Below are 23,364 nucleotides of genomic sequence, written 5' to 3' on the forward strand. Positions count from 1 at the left end.
TGTACGTCAGTCCCTATACCAATGAAGGACTGCTGCAGTATAGGGCAGCGGTCAGCAGTAGTGCACGGCAACCCTATGTATTGTGGACCGATAGCGGTCCTTACAGAACAGCAGACTGTAACGCACTCAGGCCTATGTACCGTAGCACCCTATACCAAGTTACCAGTCCTTATAAGAACTTTTGTGGACCAAGCAGGTTGTGTGTTAGTGATTAGCAGACTGTACGTCAGTCCCTATACCAATGAAGGACTGCTGCAGTATAGGGCAGCGGTCAGCAGTAGTGCACGGCAACCCTATGTATTGTGGACCGATAGCGGTCCTTACAGAACAGCAGACTGTAACGCACTCAGGCCTATGTACCGTAGCACCCTATACCAAGTTACCAGTCCTTATAAGAACTTTTGTGGACCAAGCAGGTTGTGTGTTAGTGTTTAGCAGACTGTGCGTCAGTCCCTATACCGCTGAAGGACTGCTGCAGTATAGGGCAGCGGTCAGCAGTAGTGCACGGCAACCCTATGTATTGTGGACCGATAGCGGTCCTTACAGAACAGCAGACTGTAACGCACTCAGGCCTATGTACCGTAGCACCCTATACCAAGTTACCAGTCCTTATAAGAACTTTTGTGGACCAAGCAGGTTGTGTGTTAGTGATTAGCAGACTGTACGTCAGTCCCTATACCAATGAAGGACTGCTGCAGTATAGGGCAGCGGTCAGCAGTAGTGCACGGCAACCCTATGTATTGTGGACCGATAGCGGTCCTTACAGAACAGCAGACTGTAACGCACTCAGGCCTATGTACCGTAGCACCCTATACCAAGTTACCAGTCCTTATAAGAACTTTTGTGGACCAAGCAGGTTGTGTATTAGTGTTTAGCAGACTGTGCGTCAGTCCCTATACCGCTGAAGGACTGCTGCAGTATAGGGCAGCGGTCAGCAGTAGTGCACGGCAACCCTATCTATTGTGGACCGATAGCGGTCCTTACAGAACAGCAGACTGTACCGCACCCAAGCCTATGTACCGTAGCACCCTAGACAGACCAAGTTACCAGTCCTTATAAGAACTTTTGTGGAACAAGTGAGTTGTGAATGATTAGCAGACTGCAGCAGAAGGGCAGCAGTCAAGTATAATATTCTTTCTATATTTGGAAGAAAGAATATTATACGTGTACAAGCCTATTACCGTACCACTGATACCAGTCCTGAAAAGAACCTTTGTGGAACTAATAGTAACAGCAAGTCTTTAAAATTATCCTCACTGCCTGACAACACTGCTTCCTGCCTGTCCCTATACAAATTGGCAAAAAAGAGTAGGCTGGAACGATTAGCTGGAACAGCTCTTTTGTGGACCTGATAGTAACAGCTAATGATGATGATGATGATGATGATGATGAAGAAAGACTAATCTGGCTGAGCTGTCCCTAAAATAGCAGCATACAGCGCTCTGTCCCTTTATCTAAACTGACAAAAGAAACTCAGGCTGCTGACCTAACACCTATACCAGTCCTGAAAAGAACTTTTGTGTACCAAATAGCTAGCGTTTTCTCTGTCCCTACTCCACACAGGATCCTTTCCCTACAGTGACAGAAGAAAGAATGTAAAATGGCCACCGGATCGGGTGTATTTATAGGTTAGGGGGAATGTCCAAGTGTCCATGAGCTGTCATGTCTCAATTGGTTGTCCTGTAACACATGATAAACGTGTCACGAAAGGTTAAAGTTCTTGTATACATTAAACACGTAAGTCCGCCGGGGCGAACGACGGAAAAAGGCGTTCGAACCCGCGGACGGCGAAAGTCGGAAATTCGCCGCGAAACGACCGCCGGGCGAACCGTTCGGCCATCACTACTACTGAGCTCCACACATAGAGCTGCTAAGAATAGTCAGGTAAACATAAAAAAAATGATATACAATTTAGTACTGTCTGCAAATTTAAACACATATATACACACACACACATTATATATATATATATATATATATATTGTAAGGAGATTCCATAATACATTGCGTTATTGATTGTTGATTCTGATTATTGCTTTTACCCTGGAGATATATTGCTTATATCAATACAGGATTGCTAATCTGCTTAAGTAATTTAGAAAAACTTTAACTTGATACAATTTAGAAAATCTATCTCATGATAGTATTGCTTAATACTGAATTATCTCATGATTATGTCTATCTATTTCTGTAAAAATGTCTTTGTTTCAGGACGCATCTGTTTGTGGTTTTCCTCTCTGTACACTGTTACTGAGGCTAGATTTGGTTTTTAGGAAGTTGTGGCTGATCAGCAGACGGTGACAAAAAGTAAGGAAATATTGAACTGGGATAAGCTTTGAAATACAGAGGTTAAGGTTAAGGTCACAAGACATTACAGAATAATGAGCTAATGAATAATGTGAGCTAATGTGTATAATTTTGATTGGTCCCCAAAAATTGGGGCAGAGTCTTGTAAAAATAGTATAAAAACGGCAAAACCAGAATTAAAGATTGTAACCATTTCAGCATACCAATCGTGTCTGTATGAGTTATGAGTTACCCGCCGGCGAGGTCCTCCATTAAGCCATCTCCAAGAGCCTAGGCCACAAGGAAAAGTCGGGCTACCTAACAGTTTTGGTACCAGAAGTGGGGTCTTGCGTTTGTTTGAACAGGTAAGGCACATTCTGCTCCTTTTTACCTATTTTTTGGTAACTGGTGTTGGTGCTTACCTTGTTCAAATAACCTTGTATATCCACCCACTTACATAACTGTGCCTTCGCAACGGGCTAGGCTGGCCCCTTGGAAGGTTAGAGGGGCTCGCAGGTATTTTGGGTTTTTTGAGTAGTCTGACTAGGCTTGGTCTGACTGTATTGAGTATGTTAGGTAGAGGTAGAGGTATATATAATAAGTGTGTTTAAAACTCGGGAAGTATAGGATACGCCCGCAGTATAAGGAGTGGCTGAGTGGACGCCCAATTTTTTTTTGGGGGAAATATTGTGCACTTATAATGACATGTTGATGTAATGAACTTTATTTGGCCATTGTATATATATATATAAGATTTTGCTTGTTTTTCTTTTAGGTGCCACCGTAAGTATTTAGGGTGTATAGAGAATTAGAGATAAGTGTATGGTATATATATGTATGATAACTGAATGTAGAATACTGTATTGATTCGAAGGGTTTTTATTAAGGCATTACACATATATGCACTAAATGAACAACATAAATCAGGAACCCGATTGTAGTGAGATAGCGCCCGCCTGCCCACGTTGCACCTTTGGTTTACTGTTCCTTAGTGTTGACAGGACGTGGATCCTGCTAACTACTAGACCAACTGGGTTCTCATACCGACTTGGTGCAAGGGGAGTATATCCTGCCACGAGGAGGGGTTTCCTATACCGAGTACTGAGGGTTAACCTTCATAGCTATATCAGCCCCACAGCAATAACAGACGAGGGGACATATTCACAAGTCAGGGAACAAATTATAGCCCAAACAGGTTGCTTTCATCTGTGTCCCTGTACTAGACACACCCTACCAAGGTTATTGGATGGGGAATTCTGCAGCAACCCAGACCACGGCCAACCCATCCCCTTATGAGTATGTTAAAAACACACTACCAGGGCCACAGGTAGAACCTTTTTGGACACAGGTCAGAGAACGGTGCCAACAGCTGGGAATACATGACCCAGGACCACTAGGTCCCTGTTCAGAGGATGAATGGAAAGAGGTGGGCAAGGTGTGTCAGGTACACAAGCACTCTTATCCACCTGGGAAATGGGAAGACACCCAGTACATGAAAGATTGTTACAAAACATGGAATAAATGCTTAGCCAAGTATAAAACAAAGTATGTAACTAAAGTCCCCACAGTAAAGCCTGTAAACTCACCCGCCCTATCTCAGCAACCTGAGGCACCACCACCCCCCCCTTATGTGATGGTTAAACAGGAAGATGGAACATTGGGTCCATGTCTTCAGCTGTATCCATCTTTAGACTCAGCAGTGTTGGCCACCATAGTGTATGGGGCAGCTGATCAGGCACAAGTTACACGATGGGAAAACGAAAGTAGAAGCAGGAAAGAGGAAGTCCGGGCAGAAGGTATACAAAGTAGGGAAGAAGAGAGGATTAGAAAAATGGAAAGGGAATTAGAAGAGAAGTTAAAAGAGCTTAGAGAAAGAAAGGAGGAAATAGAGCGGAAAATGTCTAAAAGGGAGGAAGAGCTGGAAGAGTACAAAAGAGAGCTGGATAAAAGGGAAGGTGAGATGAGAGAATATTCTGCGATAACTAAGGAAGAAAGGGATGGAAAGACCCTGAAAGAGGGGGAAGAGGAAGGAGTCAGGAAGTTAAGCCCCAGGGAAAAGGAATGGGAGGAGAAACAGAAAGAATTTAATAAGAGACAGCAGGTAGAGGAAGAAAGGATACAGAGGAAAAGGGAAGATTTAGAGGCATACGAAAGGATACTAGATCACGAGAAACATCAGGGGTATTTGAGCAGAAGGGTGGCATTTTTCCCTCCCTGACACCAACCCAGACTCCGCCCACCCACATAATGACAATGCAACCTTATCCACCAATGCAATCTTATCCCCCAGATCAGGCTTACCCACCAGACCAGGGATGCTTTAACTGTGGGGAACTGGGACACTGGAAGTCCCAATGTCCCTACAGAATTAGAACAAACGCTCAGAGAGGAAGAGGTAGGAATCTAAACACCACCCCACATCGCCTTCAGGATATCAGGTATCCTCACCCACCACAACCCCAATACCAGCCTCAGCCTCATAGACCACCCCCACGCATCCCGATGCAGTGGCCATCCGCTCGGCGGACCCCACAATAGGGATGCCAAGAGAATGTCCCGTCCCTCAGCCTTGTGTGTTATAATCCATCGTGGAAAAGTCTTCCGCAGGTACTATTGCGGGTAGACAAACACCTGATATGTCTATTATTAGATTCAGGGGCTACATTCAGTAGTTTGAATGATACCATATATGACACACCGCACTGTACTGAGGGAAACTCTATTGGCATAAATGGGACATCAATTACCCACCCCATCACTCCACCATTGCCCGTGGCTACTCCAGAAGGGCAGGAACTATGTACCCAGAGTTTTGCTGTCCTTGTGGATTGTCCAGTATCTTTAATGGGGAGGGACCTACTCTCAAAACTGAATATCACCATTAAATTTGACAGAGGGGGCTCCCTCACTGCCAGCTCACCATTTTGCGATTTACATGCTCCAAAGAGACACACTTACAGGGGACTCTTTGCATCATTACCACCCACTCTAGAAACACATGCCATATGGGCAGAAAACAAAGGGAGTGTGGGTTTTATTAACTGTACACCTTACACACCACAAATGCGTCCAGACGCCAAAGTACAATATCACAAGCAATACCCCCTGCCACTCGAAAAAATTGAAGGCATCACACCATTAATTGATGATTACATAGCAAAAGGGATTCTGAAACACATTATAAGCCCCTGGAATACACCAATCTACCCTGTGAAAAAGGCGAATGGGGAGTGGAGGCTTGTACAGGACCTAAGGGCCGTCAACAAGCAGGTTATACCTCTGCCACCTTTGGTGGCAGATATTTCTTTCATTTTTTTGAAAATACCTGCTGATTCCCTTTGCTACACAGTAGTGGACCTGGCAAATGCATTTTTTAGCATCCCGATCGATGAAGGGGTATTGCCCATGTTCTCGTTCTCATGGGGGTGGGGAAAAAAGGCTCAGCAGTTGACCTGGTCAAGATTACCGCAGGGGTATGTGGACAGTCCGGCAGCCTTCTCCATGGTCCTTAATGAGACAGTTAAGTCATGGACTGCTGAGCGCGGGTCGGTACTAATATAGTATGTGGACGACTTGCTCCTGTGCAGTCGATCTGCTGAAGATTGTGCGGTCGATTCCACATCTCTGTTACATCACCTGGCCAGGTCAGGCCACCTAGCATCACGGAAGAAGATACAATGGTGTCAAAGTCAGGTAGAATACCTGGGATGCATTCTGAAGGAGGGAACCAGGCTGGTATCCCCCAAACGTGCCGCAGCCCTGCAGGCTCTCAGTCCTCCGAGAGACAAAGCAACCTTGCTGTCATTCTTGGGCGCAATCGTATATTGCCGCCAATGGATCCCAGATTGTTCATATTATGATGGCATTCTGAGGGAGGCTACCTTGTCCACCGCCCCAAAGACAATAGACTGGACAACAGAAAGGCTCCATGCTTTTCAGGCTTTGTTAAAAAGTCTGACTCAGGCCCCCGCCCTGGGATTGGTAGAATATGGCAAACCTTTTCAATTATACTGTGTGGTGTCGAGAAATTCCTTTGCTGCAGTTTTAACACAGCAACATGGAACCGGGTACCGACCAGTCTCCTATCTCTCAAAAAAGTTGCCTACCCAAGTACAAGGGATGCCATCTTGTTTACAAAACCTTGCTGCTTGTGCAATGGCAGTTCAAGAAGCTAACAAATCAGTATTAGGCCATGAGCTGACTCTCTACACTACTCATTCAGTGACTCACCTCCTGCAAAACATGAACACGCAGCATATGACAACACAAAGGCTTAGTGGGTATGAGATCACACTTCTGAATACTGATAACCTCACTCTCAAACACGCACCACCAAGTAATCCCACTGTCCGCCTTTTGCATTCTTTGCTCAGGCTGCCACGAGACCCTGATCAGAAACACAATTGTGTTGAACAGGTTGCAGCAATAACCAGCCCTCGCCCAGATCTCACTGACATTCCCCTACCAGGAGTACAGGACGTTTTCATAGATGGCAGCTGCTCCCGCCCCTCTGATGCAACATTCCCGACAGGGTACGCCATTGTCCAACTTCCTGATGTGGTGTTGGAAGCAAAAGCTTTACCACCCTCCTCGGCACAGGTAGCAGAATTGGAGGCGCTCACAAGAGCTTGCATACTTTTCTCAGATCAGGAGGTAAACATCTACACAGATAGTAGGTACGCTTTTGGGGTCACGCATGACTATGGCGTAATATGGGCAAATAGAGGATTTAGAACTGCTGACAACAAGCCAATTGCTAACTCTACGCAAATTAAAGCACTCTTGCAGGCGATTCTTCTCCCAAAGCGGATAGCGGTCATCAAGGTAAAGGCACATTCATCAAATAACAGCAGAATTTCCAAAGGAAACGCGCTGGCAGACAGGGAAGCAAAAAAGGCCGCTGCCCAATACATTGGTCAGCCAGCCCCCACAACAATGTTCTTCAAAGAACATTTTACATCACCCAACTTTAAAACCATTGTGGCACAAATACAGGGATTAGCTACAGAGGAGGATGTTTCTTTTTGGGTCAAGAATGGTTTGACCAAGGACCAAGAAGGTCTTTGGTCAAAAGAGGGGAAGATATTGGGCATACCAGAAGCAAGCAGTGTTCTCATACTTTCCTATCTCCATGGTCCAGGACATATAGGTACCACCGCCCTAACAAACATATACACAAAGTCTTTCTGTACAAACAACTTAGATCAAAACACTGACATTAACATCTATTCCCAACAGGAAATGTACGTGAAAAATCTGGTAAGTATGCTACAGGAAATGAACGAACATGTCTCTGTCACTTTTTCTCCTCTTCCCACAGAGCCGACACACCCCTTCATCCCAGGAGATCAAGTGCTAGTCAAGCAACTGGCCCACAAAAAGAGGATCGGACCAATCTACTCTGGACCTTGGAAGATAGAGAAGGTTTCCAGAACTGCTGTACTGACCGATCTAGGAAACACCTGGATCCACGCCAGCCGGCTAAAGAAGTGTCCACAGCAACCCCAGACCCCAGACCCGCCTCCAGCACCCCAGGACTCCTCTGACCAGGAACAGCAACCAGATTTGAAGGACGTTCAAGAAGGCATAAAGCAAATCTCTCTGAACAACGAGACAAATCCCTCACCCACAGGAAGAAACGAGTAGCAGAACTTTGTACACAATACCTGACAAAAATGATTTCCACTTTTGTGTCAGGAAAAACATTATGCTTCTGGGCATGTCTGATTCTGATAGTATTCATACCTGTTTGGTTAATAGCAAATTGTGTGTACCATCCAGAAGATTCAGGGCTACTAGAAGGCATATGTGGGAAAGCACAGACAGCCAATGCACCACCTAGTTTAAAATATAAAAGAAGTATACACCCCACTGAACCCCCTTCAGGTTTCACCGACAGGATGTTGTTGTTGAAGTTTAAGTACAGTTATGCACAAAAGTCTGGTTTTGAGAAATGTTGGATATGCAGCAAACTCCACCCTAGTACAGCCAGAATCCCATTAATGGCCATTCCCTTAAACATCACTCCTTTCCTGAATGGAACACCCCCTATTGTTCTTGTATGCATGCTTTATGTTACTCAAATGCCTCTGCAGGAAGGGTAGCGAAGCACGTTCCGAAACCATGAAGCTGACTTCCATTTCCAGAGATCCCACTGTATGGTACGAAAGTCAGGAACATGAGGCCGGAGGATATGAATCCATGAGGCCTAACGAAATGGGTAGAGAATGACCATTTCGATAATATCGAATGGTCAAAGGGAGGATTGTAAGGAGATTCCATAATACATTGCGTTATTGATTGTTGATTCTGATTATTGCTTTTACCCTGGAGATATATTGCTTATATCAATACAGGATTGCTAATCTGCTTAAGTAATTTAGAAAAACTTTAACTTGATACAATTTAGAAAATCTATCTCATGATAGTATTGCTTAATACTGAATTATCTCATGATTATGTCTATCTATTTCTGTAAAAATGTCTTTGTTTCAGGACGCATCTGTTTGTGGTTTTCCTCTCTGTACACTGTTACTGAGGCTAGATTTGGTTTTTAGGAAGTTGTGGCTGATCAGCAGACGGTGACAAAAAGTAAGGAAATATTGAACTGGGATAAGCTTTGAAATACAGAGGTTAAGGTTAAGGTCACAAGACATTACAGAATAATGAGCTAATGAATAATGTGAGCTAATGTGTATAATTTTGATTGGTCCCCAAAAATTGGGGCAGAGTCTTGTAAAAATAGTATAAAAACGGCAAAACCAGAATTAAAGATTGTAACCATTTCAGCATACCAATCGTGTCTGTATGAGTTATGAGTTACCCGCCGGCGAGGTCCTCCATTAAGCCATCTCCAAGAGCCTAGGCCACAAGGAAAAGTCGGGCTACCTAACATATATAATATAGTTTAAATGGCCCCCCCCACAGCTGTATTCTTCTGGTGCATGATCGGCTGGACCTGTCAAAGACACTCTTTAAGATTGCGGACTATGTTTGCCCCTTTTTGCCCGCCTCCTCCATCCATAGAAGTTGTATTATAGCTTGCATCAAAGGAAGGCTCTCTATAAAAAGGAAGAATCGGTAGATGAATGAAAAGTCCACCTCCTCTATTCATAGAGCAATTTTCATGAATAAAAGCTATAGTACAGCTTCTATGAATGGAGGAGGGCAGAAAGGATAGACATAATTAGCACTCTTCACATGTACCTGTGACAGGTCCAGCTGATCATATTAACCCCCACAGGACCAGATGATCAAGGGTCACTAATAATTGAATGCAAGTATTGTCCCTTGTGCTTATTAGTGAAAATGAAAACAAACTTGGGCTTTAAAAAGAGCCTAGAGCTCTGCCAGCTCTCATTTTCCCGGCAACATTTTTTACTCCTTACCTTAAAGCGGTAGTAAACCCCCACATTTTTTTTTTTTTTTTTTTTTTTTTTTAAACCTACAAAGCAAAAGGCATAATGAGCTAGTATGCACCGCATACTAGCTCATTATGAAATACTTACCTTAGAACGAGGGCCCGACATCTGGCCCGATCCACGCCGAGGGAGCTGACATGCTCCCTCGGCGTTTCTTCCGGGTATCGAGGCTCCGGCGCTGTGAGTGGCCGGAGCCGCGATATCGTCACTCCCGCGCATGCGCGCGGGAGATTTCAGTCCGGCCGCTGACTGATTTTGACGGCGAGAAACCCCTTGTGCGCATGCGCCGCTGCAGTCAGCGGCGCATACCGAGGGGAATATCTCCTAAACCGTACAGGTTTAGGAGATATTTTTTTTATCTCCAGGTAAGCCTTATTATAGGCTTTCCTGTAGGTAAAAGTTAAAAATGTGGGTATACAACCACTTTAAAGGCTAAATTCACCTTTTCAGGCAAAATTTCACTCGTCAAAATGTATTTTCTGCTCTTGCCATCCCAATGTGCTTATCTCTCACTTACCTCATCCATGGAAGCTTTGGATCTGTACCGCTCGGTTCAAAGAAAAGAAAAAAAGAAAAAAAAGCATTTTGAGCCCATTATTTCCCGTGGCATCATGTGACCATCCAGGAAACTTCATATCCCATTATGTACTGCCTTACTGAATCACAGATTGGGGTGTGTTTTACTTCTGTGGACCACACCTCCCTTATTAAACCTTTTTTTTTTCTCTCACTCACTTTCCTACTCCTACCTTTAAGGCAGCCATACATTGTACAAGCCGATTGTACAACCTCCTTTAGAGCTACCATCAATTATGTAGTGAAGGGTGGAGCTACGCTCTCTCCAAGGTGCTGTCCTGAAAGGTGAGGGGAGAAAAAACACTTATGGGTTTAACTAATCATTTATTTTGTAGAATTCTCCTTTAACTACTTAAGGGACCGCCAACTGCATATATACTGCGGCATGGCGGCCCTATTGCGCAAAACGATGTACCCTTATGTCGTTTCGTCACTGTGTACCCACGCACGTGGGGGAGCCGATGCACAGGTCCGGCGGCCACCCATGATCGCTCCTCAGAGAGACAGACCGGGGATCTGCCAGTATACACAAAGCAGATCCCTGTTCTGACAGGACAGTGAGATTGAATGTTCCTAGTGATCAGGAACAGCGATCTCTACTCCCAGTCAGTCCACTCCCCCACAGTTAGAAACACCACCCTAGGACACCCTTAACCCTTTCTCCCCCTAGTGTTAACTCCTTCCCTGCCAGTATCATTTATACAGTGATCAGTGGCTATTTTTAGCTCTGATCACTAATAAGGTCACAGGGTCCCAAAAAAAAGTGTCCGATCTGTCCACAGCAATGTCGTAGTCCCGCTAAAAAAAAAAAAAAAAAAAAAATTACAATAAATCTTTCCCCTATTTTGTAGAACTTATAACTTTTGCGCAAACCAATCAATACACGCTTATTGCATTTTTTTTACCAAAAATATGTAGAAAAATACATATTGGCCTAAACTGATGAATGAATTTGTTTTTTCACATTTTTTGGGGATATTTATTATAGCAAAAAAGTAAAAAAAATGCTCTTTTCTTCAAAATCAGTCTTTGATTATAGCGCAAAAAATAAAAACAGAGGTGATCAAATACCACCAAAAAAAAATAAAAAATTGTGGGGAAAAAATGGACATCAATTTTGTTTGGGTGCAACGTCACACGACCGCGCAATTGCCAGTTAAAGCGAAATAGTGCCGTATTGCAAAAATGGCCTGGTCATTAAGGGGGTAAATCCTTCTGGTCCTTAAGTAGTTAAGGGGGCTTGACGGAGTGCATCCTATGTCTACATACTTTTGCCAATAGGTGTCCCTCATTCCCACCTCAAAAAAGTTGAGAGGTATGTATGTATATCTGCTGTCTTTCCCTTTCTACATTCTTTAGAAAGTGCACATCGCATTACAAATCTGGTTTCCGCATTCAGTGGGTGTGAAGTCTGGGCATTCACTGTATGAGAGCTGATTGGAGGAAAGGCACACACCCCCACTCCACATAGGCAGATAAACAAAGGAACATGCAGAGCTGTACTGTGAATAGGCAAGCTCCCTGCCAATCTCCCTCTAAGCTCCCTCCCCGACGCAAATTTTTAGCTGCTGTCATCTCCTGTGTTGGAGAGCATGTCAGAAGTAACTCTGCTGATAACAGAGGAATGGAGCAGTGCAAAGACACAGGACTTAAAGCTTTGTAGAGAGATAAGCAAACACTACAGATATATGTGGTCAGATTTAATGACTGGGGTTTACAACCACTTTAATCCAGCTTCAGCTCATGGGAAGGCTGTATATACACCAATTTCGCTTTTAGGCCCCATTCACACAGCGTAGTGGGAGTGCACATTTTTTGAGTTGTTTTTCCCACAACATGCATAGGGTGACCCATTGATTTAAATGGGCTGCCCTATGTGTGACAGTAGCAGGGGGCATGTTGGAGTGTTTGTTGGCACGTTTTTGCACCCAACAAAATTTCCTTCAGTGTTTGGTGTGCGGTTACCAGTTCAAGTCCAACTAATTTTAGGTGTACAAAAAGGTGGACATACACTATAAAATCTGATTGTACAATCACTGTAGGATCTCCTTTAGATTTGCCAAAACTATGCAATAGGAGGACATACCTATCTATTCCAAATTGCTGTGTATCCAGTCAGTCAGGCCCTAGCACTACATAGTTGATGGTAAATCTAAATAAGATTGTACAATCAGGTTGTTTAGTGTTCGGTGAGCTTTTCACTTTTCCAGGGATACACTTCCCCTGTTTTCAATACTACAGCTCTGCTACACATAGGCCATTATGTGATTGCTCAGCTCCTGCACACTCTGACAAATAAACAATCTATGCAAGATGAAGGTAAGGTACATAAAAATAAATGATTGATCAGCAGGAGGACACTGGCTGTGCATGCAGTGAGAATGGTGCTAACTGATAATGGCTGCATGTAACTAAAGAGGTGCGCTGGAACAATCTCCTGGAGGGGGAGGATATGTGTAGGGTGCGCCTTAACCACTTCCCGACCAGCACACGACGATGTACGTCGACAGAATGGCACGGGCAGGCATATTGGCGTACAGGTACGTCCAATATTCAATGCCGCCCTGCCATCGGGAGCACGCCGCCGGCGGCGCGCTCCCGCGCTGGTCGGGACCCCCGTGAGTCCGGTCGCGGGACCCGCGGACTCGATCGCCGCGGGCATCCCCGCGATCGTCTCACGGAGCGGCCGAATGGAGGAAATGCTGTGTAAACAACATTTCTCCATTCTGCCTAGCAACTAGTGACGCTGATCTTTGCTCCATGTGATTGGAGCAGAGATCAGTGTGCACTAAATGAAAGCCCAACCCCCCCACAGTTAGTAACACGCCCCTAGGAACACTTAACCCCTACACTGCCACCCACTGGTTAACCCTTTCACTGCCAGTGTCATTTACACAGGAATCACTGCATTTATATAGCAGTGATTACTGTATAAATGACAATGGTCCCAAAAATGTGTCAAAAATGTCCGATGGGTCCCCCACAATGTCGCAGTCACAATAAAAATCGCTGATCGCCGCCATTACTAGTAAAAAAATAAAATAATAAAAAATTATTAATAAAAATGCTATAAAACTATCCCTATTTTGTAAACGCTATAACTTTTGCGCAAACCAATCAATAATCGCTTATTGCGATTTTTTTTACCAAAAATATGTAGAAGAATACGTATCGGCCTAAACTGAGGGAAAAAAAAATGTTTTTTTTATATATTTTTGGGGGATATTTATTATAACAAAAAGTAAAAAATAATGCGTTTTTTTTTTCAAAATTGTCACTCTATTTTTGTTTATAGCGCAAAAAATAAAAACCGCAGGGGTGATCAAATACCACCAAAAGAAAGCTCTATTTGTGGGAAAAAAAGGACGTCAATTTTGTTTGGGAGCCACCTCGCATGACCGCGCAACTGTCAGTTAAAGCGACGCAGTGCCGAATCGCAAAAAGTGGTCTGGTCTTTGACCAGCAAAATGGTCCGGTCTGCAAGTGGTTAATGAGGTCAGCGGCTGAAGTACTTCCTTCTAACAGTTTCCATGTCCTAAGGGTTGGGTAGCAGAAGCTATGTATGATTTTCTATAGGAAACACTGGAGGCTAAGGTATGGTCTGCCCTAGAATATAGAAACAGCTTTTTCTTTTCCGCAACAGAGGTACAATAATGGTAAATTGGTACATAGTTGGAATTTAGGGAAAAAAGGTGAATTTAGCCTTTAATATAAAAACAAAACAAAAAACAAAAGGAAATACCATACTTTGTTTCATGACTCCTTGTCTTATATAATACGGCATTTTTTTCAGGTTTCCTCTTAGTTCTTGTTTTAATGCTAATAAATAATCCTGATCTTCTCCTTCTATTAGAGGAGCAGCTTTGTAATCTATATTCTGGAAAAAAAAGAATAGGAAGCACAATTTAGCACAGACAACACAGCACTGACCAAATAAAAATATAGCAGTTCAAATTGAAAGAAAGTTAAGAAGCCAATGCAGAGTTACATACAAGTGAATCTGTATATATCTGAAAGTAGACACAGCAAGATAACCGCTATTACAGCTATAGGAAAAAAAGGCCCATCTGTGTTCCAGTCATACACAGAGCAAATTTCTTTCCTGCAACCATAGGGAAGAAATTCACTCAATTACCCCATCAGCACAGACAGTGTTGATGCGGGAATCCAACCTGCCGGTCCATTGTTTTCTCCCAGCAGATAAAACCCAAGCTGATCCATTCTAACTTGCCCATATACGGTTAGAAAATATGGATAGAAAAATATTACAAAGACACCATTAAATATCAGAACTGGTTATTATGTTACAATATATAGCCATACACCCTCCTCTCAGCTACATTTGCTCCTCCATGAAGTCCATACAGTTATCTACAAATACAAATGCCCTATAAGGTTTACTAAAACAGACTTACGGGGAATATGGGCAAAGGCTGTGCTTGAGTCTCAGGAAGAGCTTCACCCCTCGAGAAACCAATGGCTTGAAGGTCAAATGTGAAGGAAGCCCCTCTTCCCCTTCCTTTACCTGCCATTTCTATTGGAAAAACAAAACAGTCATTTATAGTTAACAAAGGTTTCCTTTCATTGGATTAAATATACATATTGTTAATAAAAAAAAAAATCTGGATAGAAGTCTGCAGCATTGAATGTGTGATGGCCATTAATGCAAAAAGTAATGTTGACATTATGTACAATACACATATATACACTTAATTAGCTCCGCCATTAAAATAAACAGGAAGCATTGTACAAATCATTTGGGTTGAGGCGTGTGCTTTAAGGTACATCCGACCTGGCCCAAAAGGCTTCCAAGGAAACAGTGTTCAAATGCATGCACCTGCAAGTGTCTGTGCTAGTTCCCGAATTGATCTCAACATCCATGCACAGCCTTGTTGGATCCAAAACCCAGTCTATACACGGAGCCTTCACTTCTATCCAAATCAAAATTAGGTGCCTCTGCACCCTTGATATAAAACGGTCAGGCCCAGAAAATCCTTGCTGTGCTGCAGGTTGGTGTAAAAAAAGAAAGAGTAATCCCCTATGGATAAAAATATTACAAGGATTATTTATGTAGCACCCTCCTAGTTAGGCTGTAAATAATGTTGACTCCTCTGTAGCCAGTGGAGCAGGATTTGATTGATTTTGGCTGTTCTGGGTCTTGCTGGTTGCAGGTTCAACTACTTTCTCCTGTATTCTGGTAGGTTCTGGAACATTGTGGTTTGGAAGAGGCAGACCCTGGGCTGAATATTTATGCAGCCTCAGCCAATCCTTAGTCAAGAGAGGACCAGCAGGGGCTGAGGTATGCATAAATAGTCTGGGACCTAGAACAGCAGGGTTCTTGTCCTGGTGGAAAGAGACCTAGCTTGGTGTGGCTGTCTGCCTTCCCGGGAAGCTTACCTGAACACTCAAGGAGGTTTGTCAAGGTCCAAGCCCAGGGAGAGCTGGGTGGGTCCTATTGCTGAAGTTGCTTATAACAGTGGAGAAAGTCTGTCGAAGATTTGGCCTGGAGGCTACAGGGTCTGGTACTGGAAGGAGGCTTCTGTGTACACAGGGACACAGCGAGTACAGGCCTGACAGATCATAGAGAGACTGTAGCTGCTTTACCCCCCCCCCCCCCCTTTTGAGAGACTGTTCCAGAGTTGCTAGCTCAGGGCTGCTTCCAGATTGGGGGGTCCCCTAAATAAGTTGTTCTCAACTTCAGTCCTCAAGTACCCCCAATGGTCACATTTTCAGGTTTTCCTTTACGCAGTTGCTTTAAATCAATATCAATAACATGGTATTGATAAGAGCTATTTTATCTAAGGGAAGTTACCAAAACATGGCCCGTTAGGGGTACTTGAGGACTGAGGTTGAGAACCACTGCCCTAAACTGTGTGACCATATCCTCTTATGAACAACACCTACCCTGAAGAGGTTAGCTACTACCAGAGAGTGACCTCCGTTAGGCTACTTCCACACTGGGGCGGTCGGGCATTGGCAGTTTTAGCAGCTCTTTGCAGTCATTTTAACGGCACTATTCGGCCGCTACACGCTAGCGGGGTGCTTTTAAAACCGCCCACAAATCACTGCTGCAGCAGTGCTGCCCCATTGATTTCAATGGTCAGGGGCGCTTTCGGAACAGTGTATACACCGCTCCTACAGCGCTGAAAGATGCTGCTTGCTGGACTTTTTTTAACCGTCCTGCAAGCGAACCGCTCCAGTGTGAAAACACTCGGGCTTTCACACTGGAGCGAGAGGAGAGGCTCTTTACAGGTGCTATTTTTAGCGCTGTACCACCTGTAAAGTGCCTCAGTATGAAAGTAGCCTTAAAGGTTTCACTAGGTTTGGAGTATTCCAAGGCTCACCATATAACCTATTCAAGTTCTTGAAGCAATAAATGATATATATATATCTCAACACTTTCAGCCTGGTTCTTGTGTAGAGAGACTGGGAAGCTACTATGTGCCTGGCTGCTTGCACTCATTTGGGAATAGAACTAGTGATTGGCCTACATTTGTTTTATTAAAGAGAGAATCGGATCCCGGCTGGAACAAAATTTTAGAAACCAGATGTCCTTGAGTTTTAATTCATTACCCCTTGTGTACAAAATGCCTCTAGGTTGCCATAGTTGCATACAAGTTGCATTTTGCAAGGTAATTATCCCCAGAGTTTAGTAAATGTGGTGAAATTTCACTTTGCAATGAACACCCAATCATGTACAAGAAAAGTTAAAAAAATAAAAAAAAAATAATATACACAGCTTTTTTTGACATGATTGGATGATTTAAGAGTCAATGGAGCTTCACATGATTCACTAAACAAAGAGCATGCAAAGTACTTCCCTTGAAAAGTAAACAGGCAGTTTGCCTTTACAACCCCTGTAAATTTGGCAAAGATGGATCTAAATTTGTCCAGTTGAACAGTCTCTCAATTGACCTCCATTTAACCAGCCTGTTGGAAATTTTTCATTCAATCAATGCTGGCAGCTATAGCCAGTGCTGCCAATTAATATATTCTGATGGTGATACCTACGCGCTGGCAGAATACAATAACTCCATGGGAAGGATTCTACCATCCACCTCAACCTGCTAATTGAAGGAAGGAAATGAATGAATCATATTTGGCCTGCTTAATGCTGGGTAGTACACACTATTTGTTTTTTTTTGTGCAACGGTCAGCTTCGGTCAGAGGCAGTGTACTAACCAGGCAAGGTTATTTCAATGATGTCCCCTGCTGAGCTGTTGTGTTCAGAAAGGGGGATGGCCTCCCCTCCAGAACACCGATTAGCGCTTCCTGATGTTGGCTGAGAGACAGCTCTGATCAGGAGGCGGTCGCTGGTTTTCCAACAACACGTCCAACAGACCGACATACACGATGTCGGACGTTTTTTTTTTGAACTGGCTGCTGTTTCCCGGCATTCGGCCCGGGGCTTAAGACTCTAAGACTGAGCAAGAGAAATCTATGAATTCCCCCAACCATGCTAAACAGTAAGGATGAGCCGAACAGCCCCCTGTTCGGTTCGCACCAGAACCTGTGAACAGACCTAAACTTCGTGTGAACTTTAGAACCCTATTAAAGTCTATGGGACTCGAATGTTCAAAATCTAAAGTGCTAATTTTAAAGGCTAATATGCAAGAAAGTGTTTGGGGACCTGGGTCCTGCCCCAGTGGACATGGATCAATGCAAAAACAAGTTTTAAAAACTACAGTTTTTTCGGGAGCAGTGATTTTAATAATGATTAAAGTGAAACAATAAAAGTGTAATATTCCTTTAAATTTCGTACCTGGGGGGTGTCTATAGTATGCCTGTGAAGGGGCGCATGTTTCCCGTGCTTAGAACTGTCCCTGCACAAAGTGTCATTTCTGCAGGAAAAAAAAAGTCATTTATAATCACTCGCGGCTATAATGAATTGTCGGCTCCGTAATACAGAGAACACTCATTGAAAGTCATTGATTTAAAAAAAAAAAAAAAAAAAAGCGTGGGGGTTCCCCCAAATTCAATTACCAGGCCCTTCAGGTCTGGTATGTATATTCAGGGGAACCCCACGGCAAATTAAAAAAGAAAATTACCATGGGGTTCCCCCTAAATATCCATACCAGACCCTTTATCCGAGCATGCAACCTGGCAGGCCGCAGGAAAAGAGTGGGGGGGGGGGACGAGAGAGCGCCCAACCCCTCCTGAACCGTACCAGGCCACATGCCCTCAACATTGGGAGGAGGGCCCAGGTCCCCAAACACTTTTTAGGACAATAACTTGCACATTAGCCTTTAAAATTAGCACTTTAGATTTCTCCCATAGACTTGTACAGGGTGTTCCCGCCTTTTCGAATTTGCCGCGAACACCCCAAATTGTTCACTGTTCGTCGAACAGGCAATGTTCGAGTGGAACATAAGTTCGACTCGAACTCGAAGCTCATCCCTACTAAACAGCATGAAAGAGGCATCTTCCCTGATGGCTATTGTATTCAGACAGCTGGAACACATTAGAATGACCAACTTGTAGTTGCATCTGATGGAATGCAGCCACTGTTCAGCCGACAATTTACTTCCTGGTGAATTGTTCCATTCTATATCGGGGAATTATAAAAATACTTAACATAGGTTGAAAAAATAAAAATAAAAAAACACCCAAGTCCACCTAGTTCAACCAATAAAGCCTGCCAATAACTGAAATACTTGAAACATTATAGACCTTCATCCAGTCGCAACAGTGCTCAGTAATAGCCATATTATTCTATTGTACTTCCAAGCTGCTATTAGACCCCTTTCACACCAGGGCGTTTTGCAGGCGCTATAGCGTTAGAAATAGTGCCTGCAATCCGCCCTAAAAAAGCTGCACCATTGTGTGTAGTGTGAAAGCCCAGAAGGCTTTCACACTACAGCTGTGCGCTGACAGGACATCAGAAAAAAGTCCTGCCAGCAGCTTCTTTGGAGCGGTGAAAGAGCGGTGTGTTTACCGCTCCTCCACCGCTGCTCCCCATTGAAATCAATGGGGCAGCGCTGTAATGCCGCCGGCAAAACGCCGCTATTGGGGCGGCTACGGTCTGGATTTGGAAAGGGTCCTGTGCATCTTTGGTTCCGATGCAGGTACAATTTCAGACCCGATTCGCACCAGAAGAGATGAACAGGAAGCACCGGACCCCCTCCCGTGAGCTGTGGCTGCAGCATGTGTGAACCCGGCCTAAAGGAACTTTACTTTTCCCAAAATGTACAACAAAATGGGCAATGATGGTTTAGTATATTTCGTTTTTGCAGCAATATAAATATTCATAAAGTAACAGACACAAGAGTTATAATACACAGTGCTATATATTCATAAATTATTACATTCACACAACACTTACTACCACACTGGGTGGGCGTCCTGTGTCTTCTCTACCAAACAAATACTGAGCCTTGCAGAGAATCACAGGCTTTCATTACCAACAGGTGAGCCCCTCTGAGCATGTCAGTATACTTTTAAAGAGGAACGTCATTCCCCCCTCTATCAGTTTGTTTTTAAAGCGGAACTAAAGAGTAAAAAAATAAAAATAAAAACTGTGAGCGTGCAGGCTATTTATCGCAGAAGATAAATGCTACAACTCTTCTACAAATTAAAGAAGCTTACCTGGCTGTTGGCAATCTCCTTTAAAGTGGCTGTAAACCCTTACAAACCACTTTGACCTACAGGTAAGTCTAGATTAAGGCTTACCTGTAGGTCCAAGAAATATCTCCTTAACCTACATGGTTAAGGAGATATTTTCCAAAAAACGGGCACCTCTGTCTACGGCGTTTGCAAACATGCCGTCACATACGGCTCCCGAGCGCATGCGCCGGAGTGACGTCATCGCTGCTCCGGCCACTCACAACGCCGGAGCAGCGATACCCGGAAAGAAGATGGAGGCTCCGTGGAAGAGGGGACAGCGGTGACATCGCTGGCTCCTGTGTCAGGTAAGTGACACATAATGGGCTACTATGCAATGCATAGTAGTCCATTATGCTTTTCCTTTGCAGGGAAATAAAGAGGAAGTATAACCCACCAGGGTTTACTTCCTCTTTAATTACCACCTTAATCAGCCACAGAACCTGTGTAATTATTATGTGTTTGGTTTTAAAGGGATGAGGTGGCAACCCTAATGTCAGTGCCAACGAGAAGCCTCACAGATCTTTAGTGTGAAGGTGAGTATCTTCAGCTTTAGTTCCACTTTAACCATTTGACCTCCAGAAGATTTATCCCCCTTCTTGACCAGGCCATTATTTGTGAAATGGCAGTGCGATAATTTAACTTAAAATTGTGCAGTTTTGCGACACTGTACCCAAATAAAATTTATGTCATTTTTTTTCCTATAAATAGAGATTTCTTTTGGTCGTATTTGATCACCACTGTTTTTTTTTTTTTTATTGTATGCGCTATAAACCAAAAAAGACTGACAATTTTTGAAAAAAAATTATATTTTTTTACTTTCTGCTATAAAACACATCCAATTAAAAAATCGAATTTCTTCATTAATTTCGGTCATCGAGTGCCCAGCACCCTTAGATTGGCTTCTGCTGTGAATTATCAAAGCAGAAGCGGCCCACCCCCTGCAGGCAGAAGTACAGTATCAGGTATATATATATATATATATATATATATATATATGTGATCCTGCACACAGGAATTTGAAGGCCAAATCAATGCCTCAAACCCATTGTTGTGTTCCTCAAAACATTCTTGAATCATATTTTGCAGTGTGGCAGAGCACAGTATCCTGCTGAGAGCTCACTGTCATCAGGGAATACCGTGTTCATGAAGGGGTGTACTTGGTCAGTAACAATATTTAGGTAGGTGGTATGTGTCGAAGTAACATCCACATGAATGGATTTCCGAACGTTATGGGCCGTTCGCGCCAAATTCGTGTGGCGCTCACGGCCCACAATGCACTGCGATGGCGCAGTGCATTGCTGGCTCGTGATTGGCCAAGCATACACTGTGACCCCGCATGCTTGGCCAATCACAGCGCCGGCAGCGAGGAGAGCCATGATTGGCCATAGGCAGGATGCCTGTGGCCAATCATAGCTCAAGCTGTGTAGTACACGCCCCACACTATATAAGGCCGCCAGCGCGGCGGCCTTGTGTAGTGTGTTGGCGTCTGAAGCAGTTAGTGGGTGTTCTGTGTACCTTCAACACAGTATACACCGATCATTATCGGCCGATTTTTCGTTCTTGCTCTTCTGTAGTGGTTGTTGTCTGCATGCCCTGACCGCAGTATACACCGCTATATTCACCTATATAGCTAGCGATATATCTATCTTTTATAATAGAGCTTGCAGTCAGTGTTAGGAGCTTGTGCGTGCTGTCTGCGTGCTCTGAACCCAGTATACACCGCTATATCCACCTATATAGCAAACTATCTTGCTCATTTTAAATAGAGCTTGCAGTCAGCGGTAGGAGCTTGTGCGTGCTGTCTGCGTGCTCTGAACCCAGTATACACCGCTATATCCACCTATATAGCAAACTATCTTGCTTGTTTTAAATAGAGCTTGCAGTCAGCGGTAGGAGCTTGTGCGTGCTGTCTGCGTGCTCTGAACCCAGTATACACCGCTATATCCACCTATATAGCAAACTATCTTGCTCGTCTTAAATAGAGCTTGCAGTCAGCGGTAGGAGCTTGTGCGTGCTGTCTGCGTGCTCCGAACCCAGTATACACTGCTATATCCACCTATATAGCAAACTATCTTGCTTGTTTTAAATAGAGCTTGCAGTCAGCGGTAGGAGCTTGTGCGTGCTGTCTGCATGCTCTGAACCCAGTATACACCGCTATATCCACCTCTTCTCTATTTGAGCCATCTGCCATCTGCAGGAGTTAGTGGAAGTTGTGTGTGTGCCTCCAGCACAATATACACTACCCAATTGCTGTTTTTCCCAACTCCCTTCAGGCTATTACCATGTCTGGAAGGCCAGCAAGGAGAGGCAGACAGGCACGAGCCGATAAAAGAAGCAGGCTCTGTGTCTAGAGACAACAGTGCTGGTCGTGGACGCGGTGCATCGTCATCATCAGCACGTGGCCATGGGTCAGGCTTGTCCTTCTTTTCGGCAGCTGGACATGTTGAGCCGCAACATGCCAACGACTTGGTAGTGGATGACCAAGCCCTCTTCATCCTCCTCATCCTCTCTCACCCAGTCTCAGGGTACTAGCAAAGCAGCTGCCAACGCATCGTCTTCCCTCCTCTCAATGTCATCATCAGTGACCCCTTCCCTAGACCCAGCACGTCCTCCTAAGGAGTCTCCTGAACTCTTTGAGCACAGTGTTGGGTACATGCTCCAGGAGGATGCCCAGTGTTTTGTAGGCTCTGAGGATGATACTCAGCTAGAGGAAGGCAGTAGCGTGAATGCAGAGAGAGGGGATGCTCAAGAAGGACAGCAATCTGGCAGTCATGTTCCACAAGCTGCAGCATACTGCCAGGTTTGCTCCAGCGATGAAGAGGTAGGGGATGATGAGGGCACTGACTCCACGTGGGTGCCTGGTAGGAGAGAGGAGGAGGAGGAGGCACATGTCCAACGAGGCGCCCTCCGGGGGCCAGCTTAGGGGCAGCACACCGACTGAATCACACCGCAGAGCTCCACCTCTGCAGGGAGTTGCCTCTGCGCGTTATTCTAAAAGTTCTTTGGTGTGGGCCTTTTTTGAGACGAGTGCATCAGATCGCACCGCTGCTATTTGCAACATATGTCTCAAGTGTATCTCGCATGGCCAAAACATCAGCTGCTTGGGCACCACATGCTTGACCAGACATATGTTGACCTGTCATGCAGCTCATTGGCAAGCGTACCTCAAAGACCCACACCAAAGAACAAAGCGGACCTCTCCTTGCTCCTCATCAGCTGGCATCTCCAACCCCACTAGACCTTCAGTCCTCTCTGAAACCTGCTCTGAGAGGAATGAAGGTGTAGAATTAGGTGTGTCACAGCCAAGTGCATCCGGGCACTCTGCTAGCAGTACACCCACGTCCGATTATAGCAGGCAAATGTCCCTGCCCCAGCTGCTGGACCGGCGAAAGAAGTTCACTCCCAGCCATCCACATGCCCAGCGGTTGAATGCTAGCTTGGCTAAATTGCTAGCACTTCAACTGCTGCCTTTTCAGTT

At 44.4% G+C, this 23,364-nt stretch overlaps 1 protein-coding gene and 1 long non-coding RNA gene across 2 annotated transcripts in view; one reads left to right on the top strand and one right to left on the bottom strand.

Annotated features, from left to right (window-relative positions):
• The window catches only part of POLR3G (RNA polymerase III subunit G), a 56,519-nt gene extending 36,838 nt beyond the window's left edge, over window positions 1–19,681 (bottom strand). Inside the window, exons 1-3 of the mRNA XM_077462404.1 lie at window positions 19,606–19,681; window positions 14,699–14,817; window positions 14,031–14,160 (exon numbers count right to left, since the gene is read on the bottom strand). Coding sequence (XP_077318530.1) covers window positions 14,031–14,160; window positions 14,699–14,815 — 247 coding nt within the window. The 5' untranslated portion in view covers window positions 14,816–14,817; window positions 19,606–19,681. The remainder of the gene's footprint in view (window positions 1–14,030; window positions 14,161–14,698; window positions 14,818–19,605) is intronic.
• LOC143940726 (uncharacterized) lies at window positions 1,987–9,079 on the top strand. The gene is made up of 2 exons (XR_013263925.1): window positions 1,987–2,651; window positions 7,607–9,079. It is a non-coding gene; the product is annotated as an uncharacterized LOC143940726 (long non-coding RNA).
• Window positions 19,682–23,364: the final 3,683 nt, after the last annotated feature.

The sequence above is a fragment of the Lithobates pipiens genome, unplaced genomic scaffold, assembly GCF_037356315.1.
Source record: "Lithobates pipiens isolate NorthernLeopardFrog02 unplaced genomic scaffold, aLitPip1_a1.2 Scaffold_3, whole genome shotgun sequence".
NCBI classification, from domain to species: Eukaryota; Metazoa; Chordata; class Amphibia; order Anura; family Ranidae; genus Lithobates; species Lithobates pipiens.